At 43.1% G+C, this 12,930-nt stretch overlaps 1 protein-coding gene across 4 annotated transcripts; it reads right to left on the bottom strand.

Moving 5' to 3' along the window:
• Positions 1-143: 143 nt before the first annotated feature.
• LOC127778018 (E3 ubiquitin-protein ligase SINA-like 10) lies at positions 144-3,086 on the bottom strand. 4 transcript variants are annotated; one of them, XM_052304659.1, is made up of 3 exons: positions 2,727-3,086; positions 653-997; positions 415-558 (listed from the first exon to the last, which is right to left on the bottom strand). In XM_052304659.1, the coding sequence occupies exons 1-3, from the start codon at positions 3,024-3,026 to the stop codon at positions 556-558; spliced, it is 648 nt and encodes a 215-aa protein (XP_052160619.1). In that variant the 5' UTR covers positions 3,027-3,086; the 3' UTR covers positions 415-555. The 4 variants fall into 4 exon arrangements, with proteins under 4 accessions (XP_052160616.1, XP_052160617.1, XP_052160618.1 ...); XM_052304656.1 differs by having other exon boundaries at positions 144-997; positions 2,727-3,084; XM_052304657.1 differs by lacking the exon at positions 2,727-3,086 and adding an exon at positions 1,330-2,719 and having other exon boundaries at positions 144-1,017.
• Between the last annotated feature and the right edge of the window lie 9,844 nt (positions 3,087-12,930).

Here is a 12,930-nt window from a genome sequence, read left to right as displayed (position 1 = left end):
ACGTTCATTTGAGAAGTTTAGGGACCATGAATCCACTTTACTCAAGTGACAACAATATCCTGTAGCAAATTTTGCCGTCTAAAGATGGTGGCCCTGCATCTTGGAAGTTGAAGAGTCTAGTTTAAGTAGTTGAGACTTGGGAGTTTATTTTGGCCCATAGCTTATGAGATTTCTTGAGGAGTAATGTTAAAATGTTTCACATACAGTAAAGGGCTCAAGTATTTTTTTACTGTACAGTATTTTTTTTATTATATACATACAAGCAGACGCTGTATTTACACTTCTACACACTAATTTACATTTTAAATATTTAGAACATAACAAGTTCAAATCATACAACGGCATGTCTCTCAATGGAGATATTGAGTACTATGTTGCTAGAATGGCAGAAGTCAAACGGGACCAAAAGGAAAGCTTCTGAAGGGTAAATACCTGTCCACTGCCTTGTATTTGTGACAGAAGCCTTCAGTTGCAGTCTATTTTCAGGTTTCTTTCTACTAGTTGCTTCAATTTGGTAGGAGAACATCCAATTTAGATTGCCACTCCTAAGACAAACTACTGAAAACGCATGCCCGAAGGGTGTCAGGTTATTGTTAAGGAGAAGGAAAAGGCGGTCATCCTCTCCAAGAAAAACCAGAAAAGGCACCGATACCTCAATATTTACTTCAAAAGGCTGGCTATAGTTGAACCTCATAACATCTGAACTATGGCTGGTAAGGAAGTGTCCTGACCAACGTCCAGTGAATCCTCTATATCCACAATTAGAGATTGGGCACATCGAAGGAGCAAAAAGACAAGCTTCTTCATGAGCATCTCTTTGTGCGTAGTTGATAAATTTGCAGCAACCCCACTTTGCATATGAGCAAGAGGACTTGATTGACTCAACTATCTTCTCCAATGCAATATTTCGAGCAAATTTGGCATCGCGAGAACAAATGTGACACTTATTGCTGAGCTTGGACCAGCAGGAAAAGCATGCTACATGGCCATTTTGGCACTGAAAATGATACAAATAAGCTGTGAACATGCAAGGGGAAGATAAGAGTATGTTTATTATAACAGAAATAGTCTGCTTAAAGTATAGTCAGGTGAAGTATGATTACAATTACAACAGAAACCAATCCAATGTGTTAGTCTGTTTGTAGTAAATTGTCAAGAGTGTAGAGAATTGCTTTGATACAATGTGTTAACTCTTTGCATCAGTTCTGCATATGTTTTCAGTCAAATAAATATTATGTGCTTGTATCTATAGCAGGTAAAGGAACAGTTTACTAAACATGGTTGCAATAATGAACTGGTTTCTGAGAAAAATTATTTTTATTGGTTTACCTTTGGGCAAATATGGTTCAGCATGGTCTTGAGAAAGCTCCTCTGGCTTCTGAGGTGTTTGGTTCAGTGGTTTGTAACATATCCCATTAACAGTGGTAAGCGGATACATTTGTTACTTTTTGGTTCACACTTGGTGTAGTTACAAAGCAAGGTGGGAGAACAATCCACCAGAAAAGCCACTCCAGCCTAAGCTGACTGGTTTAGCATGCCGTTACCATGAACCCAGAGCTGCTCCATCTCAATCCCTATCTTTAGTATTCCCTTCCTCCTCATGAGTGTCACTGCTTGCGAGATTCACAACTCCCCAGTTGTGACCGAGTGACTCGCACTCGCATTAGCTGCATTCACCTCGTCCAATTCCTATTCTCCCTATCCCTCTGCCTCTCTTCCCATCTCCATCTACCCTCTACACATTCCCTTCCCCTCTCCCTATCAGTTCAAATTCTTTTCATTAACTGGTGGAAACATGCAATTACAAGGTAAGATGTGTAACCCTAACCAGCCAATTATTTGCTGCTCAAACAATTGAGTGCTAAACTGCTAATATATACAAATAAATTCCCTTCTCATTACAAAATTGTGTATACAGTTGTGGTCATCTGAACTTTTCATATACTCCCTCCTTTTTTATATATGACATTGGTTAGTTCGACGCATGCAAGCCTGTTAGGATTTTTTGGATTTCTCGACCAAAAAAAAAACAAGTGAAATTATCGAATTTCATATGTGAGGGCCTATAACTCCAACAATGCAGCCATGCAAGTGCTGAAACAGGCCATAATTGACCCAGTAGGCCACTTTTCAGAACAATATGGTTACTTGTGAGTTAAGCCTGGAAAATAAACAGTGGAAATATGTTTGGAAGGCTACCGTTGACAGAGTACATCAATTACAAGCACAACGCAGAAGCCTATTAGTCTTGAATCACCACGCACTGTAATGAAATAACTTACCATGATTGGTTTTGTATAAGCTGAAGAATGATTGGAACACAAAACCATTCAGTCTGTGATCCATGGCCATTATTTTTTATCAAAATACACTAAGAGCGCTAGCTGCTTAATTTCAGTTCAATGCATTGCAAGCATAGTGCTAACCAATTCTAGTTCCACGGTAATTTTAGTTGTTTCAACTTAATTCGTTGGAAGTGCATGGATGCTAGTACTATTGCATCCAAAAGTACTGAACACATAGCTAGACAAAAAATGCTAGAGATTTTTTTGTTCTTTTTTTATTTAAGTTGAGCTGATAGTTTCGTACCCATACCCGAGACAACAGCATTGACCAACACCATCTGGGAATTCCCTTTGCATAGTTCAATTGGCACATCAAATTAAGCAACCAACATATCAAATTGCAAGCAAACACCAAATTCCTGCGCAGAATTGGACTAGTACCTGGTAGAGGGGAGGGCGGAGGGACTCGAAGCAGATGGAGCAGTCGAGCACGTCAGGGTCGATCTGCACGCTGAGGCCACCCTCGACCTCCCCGTCGGCCATCTCCTCCGCCGGCCCGCACCGCCCGGCCGCCTCCGCCTCCGCGCCGGGCGCCGCTGGCTCGCGGCCCGCGACCGCCGAACCCCGGGCCCTGGGGGGTTCGTCCTCGGCGTCGGCAGGGCCATCGTCGCGCTTCCTCTTGTCGCGGGCGGTGGCGACGGGAGGGTCGTCGTCGGCGTCGTCCAGGGAGAACTTGGCCATGGATTGGGGAATGTACAGGAGGGAGACAGAGAGAGAGAGAGAGAGAGAGCTGTTGCAAGTGATCCGCTTACCCACGATAGCACGCAAAAAAGCAAAAGCAATGGGCTTACAAGTTTTGATGGGCTCGCGAATTGGACCATAGCCCATAACCTCGCGCCGAGCTGGTTTGGCTCGGCTAGTTATCCTAACAAGTTAAAAGCTTGGGGGCCTGTTCAATTTGATGTCATTTTTAACCTTACCAAATTTTAGTAAAGTTGCTAAAAAAAATCGCTGCATTTAGTTTGTTGCCAAATTTTGGTAACTATATAAGAAATCCTGCCAAAATTTTGGTAAGTTACTAAAATTTTGGCAATTATGCTAAAATTTTGGCATGCCAAAATTTGGTAAGGTTTTTTTTGCATCAAAGTGAACAGGCTCTGGATCTTTTTTGGCTCATTTGCCAGCTCATTTAGATGGTACACCCTCCGTCCCGAAATATAAGAGATTTTTGGTGGATAGGATGTATTCTAAAACTACGAATCTATATATGCTCCCTGTCTAAATTTACAATATTATGGTACGTTACATTCAACCAAAATCCTTTATATTTAGAGACAAGGGAGTAAGTCGTGGTTCGGTCGAGAGGAGGAGATGACCTCAAGTTTTCCAAATGGCTAGAAGCAAGAGAGCAAGAGAGAATGGTGCTCGCCTCGCGCGAAGTCAAGCATAGGAACGAGCAGGAGAGGGGGGGATCTCACTAGTGGCTAGGAACCTCACTGGACCGACGAATCCCTGTATGGCACGAGCTCGAGCTCGTCGGCCGCTTCAGGAAAGCACCCATGCTCACCGATGATGCTGGTGACTGGTGTTGCCCGCGTTCGTCGGTGGTGATGCACGTTGGTGATTAGGGCGCAGGATGCCGGCGAACGACAAGTAACAACGGTTCCATACTTGGCACCTAGCATGGGGCGGCGGCGGGGCAAAGCTCCTCGACCTCGACGTGGAAGACGATGGGGAAGGACCCAAGAAGTGGGGCAAACGGTAGGGAGATAGCAACGGGTCAACATCTTTCTTTTAAAGAAAAAGAGAAGAAGAAGCCGATAGGTGAAGTAGGCTTTAAGAGTATGAGTTATGTTAGTTATGTGGGCTTATTGTTTTCTTGGACTAGCTTTGCTTGTTTGGCCTGATGGCTGGTCAGATGCTAGTTTTTCTTTGCATCCTGACTCAGTTTGGCTCGTGAGTAGCTCGATCGAGCTGTGACGTTAAGTTTGCTAAGTAGAAATGATAGCTTGCCTCGTTCGCAAAAGATAACAACCCGAATAAGCTAACAAGCCACTATTTTTTCGTCCAGCTCTACTAGTGCGGAGGAGCAAGCTAGAGAGGCGAGCTCACGAGAAGAGAAAGACCTTGTCGATGACTACAATTTTGGTATAAAGCTTTTCTTCATCTAATATCAATTGAGAAAAAAAATTATTTATTATTATATCAATTGATACCAATGTATATACATGTATGGAATAAGACAGCATGGGACAATGATTTTTATACTGGTTCAGATACCCCGAAAACGATAATATCCCTATTTTAGTTTAGATGTATTGATCTGGAGTGTATCACTCTGAGTATAAAGAGGGAGCAAGTTAGCTAATATAGTATAAAAATCAACAAGAACGGGATGAAAGGCTAGTTCGGCAACTGCTTAATTTATCCCCCTGATGCTAACGAAATTCTCAGGCTGCAGGTTCCACATTCGCCCAACGATGATTTTATAGCATGGCACCGCGGACCAAGGGTGCTCTAGCTTGCAATTCAACGGGAGATCCCTGTTCATTTCTGCTTGTAGCAGAGAATAAAATTTTAGATTACCGTGGCACGTTTTTCAAACTGCTAAATGGTGCGTTTTGTGTGAAAATTTTCTATATGAAAGTTGCTCTAAATATCATATTAATCTATTTTCAAGTTTGTAATAATTAAAACTCAATTAATCACATGTTATTTTACCTCTTTTACTTACAACACTTAATCTTTATCTTCATCTTCATCTTTAGAAGATTCAAACACCACAGAAAACACAAGTTCCACGGAATATCAGTATCTTTGCTTGCAGAGCAGCAAGAGACTGTCTGGCTACACAACACAATAAACACCGTATACGAATCATGGAGAAACCAAATAGTGAGATATGTGGAAGACGCATTCCATGCGACGGTAACCTGTATGAAGGCTACAGCCCTACGTTCTGGGTTACACCAGATATAGTGGCTGCCAGCTGAGGACTTTGTTCAATCGGGAGTTCGGGACTTGATTGGCTGCTATCCTTCTAAACCAGCTTGATCCCGAATGGAGGGCGGTAATCCTCCTCCTCTTAGAGCAATGTTAATAATATAGTCGACCTGTTAGCTACAAGGTTCTTTGTAGCATTCTCTTAACCTATCCATATAATAGTTAGCTCTTCACAATTAATACAGGGTCCATTTATCTCTTTCACAGAGTTTTTTGGTTCTTGTGTCAAAGCCAGCTGTAAGTTTACAGCCCGCTTCTCCTCTCTCTCCTCTCTTCTCTCCTCCACCTTAGCATTTAGCCGATTTATAGCCTATTATTATACTTGCTCTTATGGCGACCTTGGTATCTGCGGAATCGAATTGTTATTAACAACGAACAGTTATCAGTCGCTGGCAGAAACATATTGTTCCTCGTCCGGCAAAAATCAAATGACCCGAAAGGAAAAGCTATTAGCCAAATTGGAAGGCTAAAGATGTCAGGCCTCCCTAGCACCTCAAGGAGCCATGAGATGCATTGGCGTCCACCGGCAAATGGCTGGGAAAAACTCAATGTCGCCGGATGCTTTCAACACAGAGGATGGAAAATGAGCAATAGGGAAAATGCATTATCGCCGGCGGTCCGCCTGCGAAGATAGTTTTCGCAGGCGGACGTTGGCTAGTCCGATCCTCCTGCGAAAATAAGAAGTGGCTGTCTGAAAAAAAAACATCCGCCTGCGAAGATAGGTAGAAAATTTTAAAATTTGATACAATAATAACTTACCCATAAATTACATTTAAATTATTTAACAGAAATTCTTGCAGGTAGATTATTATGTACATATATTGCAAGATAATCAAGCATTTGGTACTGAGAAATCTACATATATTGCATAACTCAAAAGTGCTGCCAAAATATATATTACAATATTTTTTTACATTGTCACTTCAAATACGCCATCTAGTTACATTATGGCATAACAGTGTTCCACTCCCGAAGTTGCCTGAATTTGTCACTTGTCGCTAGGGCACCCTCTGGGTCGAAGAAATCTCCTTTCACATGACAGCACTCATGGTGGATGAAGTGGCACAGATCGCGTTGGATATTTGTGATGCATGTATCGTCAAAGCTTGTTCGACATTCTATTCTTGGCAACTGCATGCATTGAAGATAAACAAAATATTAGTATCATAAATATGTGAAGCTGTCTAGTCCATAGTATATAGACTTACATCCTCTGCGTTAACCCTGTACCTCCCATTAACCCTAAGGAATTCGCACGCGTAATACCCGCAAATGACAGTTCCTCTAGGTTGCTTGTGACACTTCAGAACATATCATAGAAAAAATAGTTAAATTTTGCAATTAGTGAAACAATTGGAATACATTAAGTGAGTGGAGTATTACCGGCCAATAGGTACGTACTAGCAGCTTCTCCTTTGTTCGGGTCTGTTCTCCACCCTTGAACTTGTAGTAGTTGTACGCACTATATGGATATCGTACCGTTTCACATTAAGGAGGATATTTAATTATAATACATTCATATAAAAAATGCAAGAGTTAGAATCACTTACTACTGTACGATTGTTAGAAATTCTTTGTATGACTAGTGTCTGAAATTGAGAGGGTCCAAGACTACCACGGTTCCGTCCTTAGAGTGGATGAATAAACAGATATAATGATCACTACATATTAACAACAGCTTAGTTAGTTAGTACCAGCTAAAATAAGACATATGTATAGAAGATAAATGCACCGGACTTAAAATTATAAGCGGCCATGACGACTCTCTTATTTTGAAAGTGCAAGAAGGCTTGTCCAATGTACTGTGCGACAGTAATCAATTTCTCCTTGTGCAAGCCCTTCTTGTATTCAGTTATCTCTTTTGGAGTCTTGCCCTTCAGATGGTCTGACCCTGGTGCTAGTCTCACGGTATGCTGTGTTTGACAGATCCGAGTTGGATCCAAGAAGCCGATAGGTTCATTTTTCTTCATAGCATCCATGTATTGCATCCTACAGAAGAAGTTTGTTAGTAATAATCACATGGATTTGTATTGTACATATTTTTCATTTAATTAATTAAAACTCATACTCACATGCACCAAACAGCGACATAGTTGACGTCCATCTCGTCCCGACGATATATGGCGTGGAGATCTTTGAAATCTAGCCATACGTAACCTTCGGCGCCGAAACAATCTGCTGGTGATCGAGCTGTTATATTGTCCAAGCCTTTCTTGCTGGCATCCATGTAGAAGGTATGTAACCTTCTCATCTCCCATGGACATTCGTTAAGTGCCCAATCCTGCAAGAGTGCTTTCCCATGTTCATATTTTTCCGGGCAATCATCTGTTGGCAAGTATGTTGGCCCGGCTAGTTCAGCGGCCTTCTGGGGGTCATCATCTCTGAGTTTGGCACGTTCTTTACCCCCTCTAAAGATGGTTACCGTGAACTTCTCCTTGTTCTCATCTTTGGACTTGGAGTCGTGACTCCTAAGCACTTTAGGCACCTCAGAATTGTCAGTGGCTTTCTCAGGGACCGGGGTTTCTTGCACCTCGGGGTCTTTCGCTGGAGAAGGGTCTTCTAATATTTCTGGCTCTATACCATCCCATTCCAATCCTGGTACTTCTTCTATATCTATCCCAACTTATGCCACAAATTGCACCTCTGGTTCTGCCACTGTAATCTCCATTAGGACATCCGGCACTGCAATCTCCATGGGCACCTCCGGCACTACAATCTCCGGTGGCACTTCCGGCACTGGATTTTCCTTATGCATCTCGGGTTCCTCCGCCTTATCAGTCACCTGCCTCTTCGGAGGAGGTCTCAGAGGTTTTCCCAACCCCAGTTTTGGCACCACAGGTTTTCGCGTGGCGTCGGTGCCCAATCCAAATGATATGTCATTCTTGTGCCAGAGAATTACAAGATCGACCGCATCCCCAAGTACGGATACACCATCTTGAGAAGGGAAGTCAATGTCGTAGGACTCAAACCCTTCGTGGACCACTTGCAGCTGCACTTTGGCATACGCATCGGGTATGAACTCTTCATTATATGTTCTCCCAGGGATAGCAATGGTTGTAGCGGCCTCAAGAGTTTTCCCGGAGCGTCCAATGGGAACATGCAATCTGCAGGGTGTATTCTCCTTGAGGTTATCGAAGGGGTAATCTGGCTCAGGTTCTTCTGTTTCGGGGGCAGGCAAAAGCATGTGTTTGACACAGAAATTCATCATTTGCCTTTCAAAATCCGCAGCCCCTTCATCTCTTAGTTTGTCCTTGTACGCATCACGCTTCTTGTGGGGGTCATGTTTGAACCCTTCCTTCCAACTAAGCTTGGACGACACACCTCAAACCCTACCCCCATTCTCAGGAGTACCCAGTGCCGTACTTAGCACATCTTTCTCCCTCTTAGGCTTGAAAGATCATTTCTTCTGTGTACTAGATAAATTCTCTATTTTATCGGCAACGCCCTGCAGCTCCGGATCTTCAAATGATACTTTGCCCTCATCGGTGATCTTTGGAGTTCTAGCTCTTACCCAGTTCCTTGATCTCTGTGTCCATTCCTCCATTGGTACCGGGAGCCCCGCCTTCCTTATTTCCTCCTCTTTTGTCCACTGCTCCACCTTTGGTGCATATCCCGCGGAGCCTAAGCGATGAGGAAATCTGTTCTTCTTGGCCAACTCTGAGAACTTTTTGCTCCTTTCAATTTCTTCATATGAGTTCTTGAATGTCACAAAGTCGTCCCACTACTTCGCGGTTATGTTGGCATACGTCGAAAACGGTGTAAGGCCCTTCTTCACGAAATTCTTGTTCAAGGTGGTTTTCCAACCACGCCAGGAGTTGTCCATTGTTTGCAGTGCACAATTCCTCACTGCTGCCTCTGATCCATCCGGGAACTGGAAGATTTTCTTCAACTTTTTTCCATAGCACTTACTTATCCTCATCTGATACATGATCCCAGTCCTTGACCGTGATGGGGATCTTTTCCCTTACTATTATGCCACACTATGAACTGAATTTTGCACGTGTCGTCTTAGGGGCGAGCGGCTCTCCTTTTGGCCCAACATGGGTAACAACACGAAACCCTTCGTCCTTTCTATTCATGCTTCTCTCGCCCCTTCTTTTCTTCGCCTTTGCTGATGATTTGCTTTTCTTTGAGCCGGTTGTCTTAGCTGGGACCTCATCGTCTTTCAACTTATCTTTTTTCTTCGACTTCCGTTTTGATCGCCGTGGCGCCGTTTCCTACGACAAGGTATATATCAAAGTTTCAAATTAGATCGGGCTAATAGCTATCAGTCGAATAGTTTACATATTAAGTTTACTTACCCCTTCTTTAGGGGGAATGTAGTCCTTGTCGCATTTTTCACCCTCGTCCTTTTTCCTTCTCTTCGGGCTTGGACAAGGATCGCTTGGCGACGAGTACTCATCGTCCTCATCAGCTACGTCGCTGTCGGAACTATATGCCGGTGGGACCGTTGGTTCCGGAGCAACCACAATAGGAAGGGACGGCTCTTCCTCCTCTAAACCCTTCTCTTCAATCCCTTTAATACTATCGGCCATCGTTTCAAACTTCTAACATAAAAAAATAAACTCTATATGAACACTCTGCGAAACTGTATATTAAAAACTTGTGTGCATAATTGCAAAATGTTATAATAAAAACTTGTGTACATAATTGCAAAATGTTATAATAAAAACTTGTGTACATAATAGTAAAATGTTATAAATTAGTACTAACTAATTTGCTAAATTAGTACGAAATTTGATATGTTATTATTAAGTAGTGCACTAATTCACAATAACATTTCCTCGACATATTGTTTAAAAAAATTAATAAGGTGACCATATCCTCCACATGTCATAAAAAAATTGAACATACCCTCCCACATGTTATTAAAAAAATTGACAAATTCACATATCCTGCAAAATTGAACATACCCTCCCAATTTCATTCACATATCACCCACCCCTCATTCCCATTCACACCCACATGGATACACATATAAACCCCCTCACAGCCACATGCACACACATATAAAAACAAACACCCACATGCACAGATGAACGGCCGACGACGAAGGAAGGGCCGACGACGAGGTTCGGCCGTGGACGACGACCGGCCGAAGACGTCGTTCGGCCGAGGACGACTTCGCTCGTGGACGATGACCGGCCGAAGAAGCCGTTCGGCTGCGAGACCACGACTGCGAGAGAGAGAGAGAGAGAGAGAGAGAGAGAGGTGGCGCTTGGCGGCGGTGGAGCGGCCGGCGGCTGTGGAGCTCGCACGCAGTGGAGCGGCCGGTGGCGGTGGAGCTCGCGCGCGGTGGTGGAGGACGACGGTCGGCGGCGGCGGTGGAGCGGCGGCGCACGCGGAGCTCGACAGTGGAGCTCGGCGGTGGAGCTCGATCGACGGCTGGTGCAGTGGAACGGCCGGCGCGAGCTCGACGGTCGGCGGCGCGCGGAGGACAATGGTCGGCGGCGGAGGAGGACGACGGACGGAGGGCGATGGTCGCAGGCAGGCGGCGGCGGAGGACGGCGGAGGCATGCGGCGGCGAAAAAATTTGGCAGCCTGACGGCTCCAAAATTTCTAAGGTTCCCGCCTGGACTTAGAAATTTTGGCGTCGCGGGCTTGCCCTTATATAGGGAAACGATCTTCGCAAGCGGACGGTCCGCCTGCGAAGATGTAGACCCTAATCGGCATAACTATCTTCGCAAGCGAACGGCCTGCCTGCGAAGATTGTTAAAGACCTGACTATATTTATTTGAAATTTTTTTAATTTATTTTTGTAATTAGAAAATGTCTACAATAGTTGTAATAAAAATGGTAATTGTACATACAAATATACAAACCTTAATATTATTACCTTTCAAATGTTAATCTTACTTAAATGTTTGAAACATTAATATTACCACTTTTAATTTTTTTTAAAAAAGTTTTCAAACAATGGTAAGTGTACATAAAAAATTGCTATAAAATTTTGAGACCTCTTTTAAAAAAACTTTTAAAATAAAAAAAACTGTAAATTTTACCCTATAAATGGTAAGTGCACATAAAAATTAGTACAAACTAATATGCAAGATGTTAAGTACAATTGTTCGTCAATTATAACATGCAAATTTGCAATATGAGCACACATATCCCCTTACATACCATCATTACATAACTAAGAACTTCTTAGATGCTTACATGCCACTCAACAATCATTACCCTTCAACATTTTTGCCCACACCGTCTGTGCACATCTTCTGAGTAGATGCCTCGACCTGCTTAATCTTTTGTACAAACTGATTATAAAGTGGCATACTATCGTGTTGATTGTAATCTTCGACATCTTCAACCCCATCCACTCCCAATATCTTTTGTTTTTCCTTGTAGCACTATCTCTTTCTTCAAATTTAAAGGGTCTTTCACATAAAACACTTGTGCCACGCGATTGGCGAGTACCCAAGGGTCATCCTTGTGACCCACACTCGCAATGTCAACAACAGTAAGACCAAACTTATCAACATTGACCCCGTTCGGGTATTTGCACTTAAATATGGTGAATTGCATTGTGTGCCCATAGTCGATTTCCCATATTTCTTTAATAAACCCGAAGTATGATTTTTTTCCCCTGCTTCATCAATTGCCTCCACACGAACACCGTTGTTTTGCGTACAGATCATACTATCTCGGGCTCTTGTACTAAACGAGTATCCATTAATGTCATATCCCTGCCAAGAATTTAATGTAGTTGATGGACCACAAGCCAACCGCTTCATAATTATTTCATCGGTAGTTTGTCCCTCAGGTAAGTCTAGGTCTCGCAACCAATCTATGAAGAGACGCTTGTGTTCTTTCATTATCCACTCGGTGGTGCGACCCTTATTGTTAGCTCGTAGTAGTTCGATATGTTGATCGATGTAAGGCTCAACAATAGCAAACTGATGAAGCACGCTGAAGTGAGCTTCTTGAAATGATTTGTGATCATGGGTGACGAATCTCTTCTTTCCTATGGTTCTCCTGCCACTCAATCTGCCCTCGTGTCGGGGCACAGGTACTCCAATTGCATATCCATCTTTGAGGTAATCGATACAGCACTCGACAACCTCTTCAGTACTATAACCCTCAACCATTGATCCCTCCGGATGTGCATGATTTCGGACGTAACCCTTCAAAACCGCCATGTAACGCTCGTATGACCACATTTGATGGAGGTACAATGGGCCAAGCGCAACCATCTGTGGCACTATGTGAACAATGAGGTGCTCCATCATATCAAAAAATGATGAAGGGAAACACATCTCAAGTTGGCACTGTGTCTCATGTGCGAATGTACGGAGATTTGCTAACTCTTCGTGAGTAACCTTCTGTGACACTGCGTTGAAAAAGTAGTACAACCTTGTGATAGCAACCTTTAAATGCTCCGGTTTTATGGCCCTTATTGCAATTGCAAGAAACACGGTGAGCAAGACATGACAGTCGTGTGAATTATAACCAAATACCGACAAATCTTTCATGGAAACTAGTTGACTGATGTTTGATGAGAAACCTATGAGCACTCTGACATCGCAGTGATTAGCAAAATGACTTCTTCTCCTCAGGTGTCAATGTGAAACAGGCTGGTGGAAGATATACTTTGCCATTCTTCTCTCCTTCTTGAGGGTGTAACTCTTCCCTAAATCCCATC

Source organism: Oryza glaberrima, chromosome 6 (genome assembly GCF_000147395.1).
Source record: "Oryza glaberrima chromosome 6, OglaRS2, whole genome shotgun sequence".
In the NCBI taxonomy this organism is placed as follows: domain Eukaryota; kingdom Viridiplantae; phylum Streptophyta; class Magnoliopsida; order Poales; family Poaceae; genus Oryza; species Oryza glaberrima.
Note: the sequence above shows the minus strand (reverse complement) of the source record. Positions and strands in the feature narration are given on the sequence as shown.

What these genes read in the sequence shown, in the direction of transcription:
- LOC127778018 (XM_052304656.1), bottom strand. Translation starts at nt 3,026, where the DNA reads ATGGCCAAGTTCTCCCTGGACGACGCCGACGACGACCCTCCCGTCGCC. An exon ending in TCCGCCCTCCCCTCTACCAG is followed by an intron (nt 998 to 2,726) that starts GTACTAGTCCAA and finishes TATCATTTTCAG; the next exon opens with TGCCAAAATGGCCATGTAGC.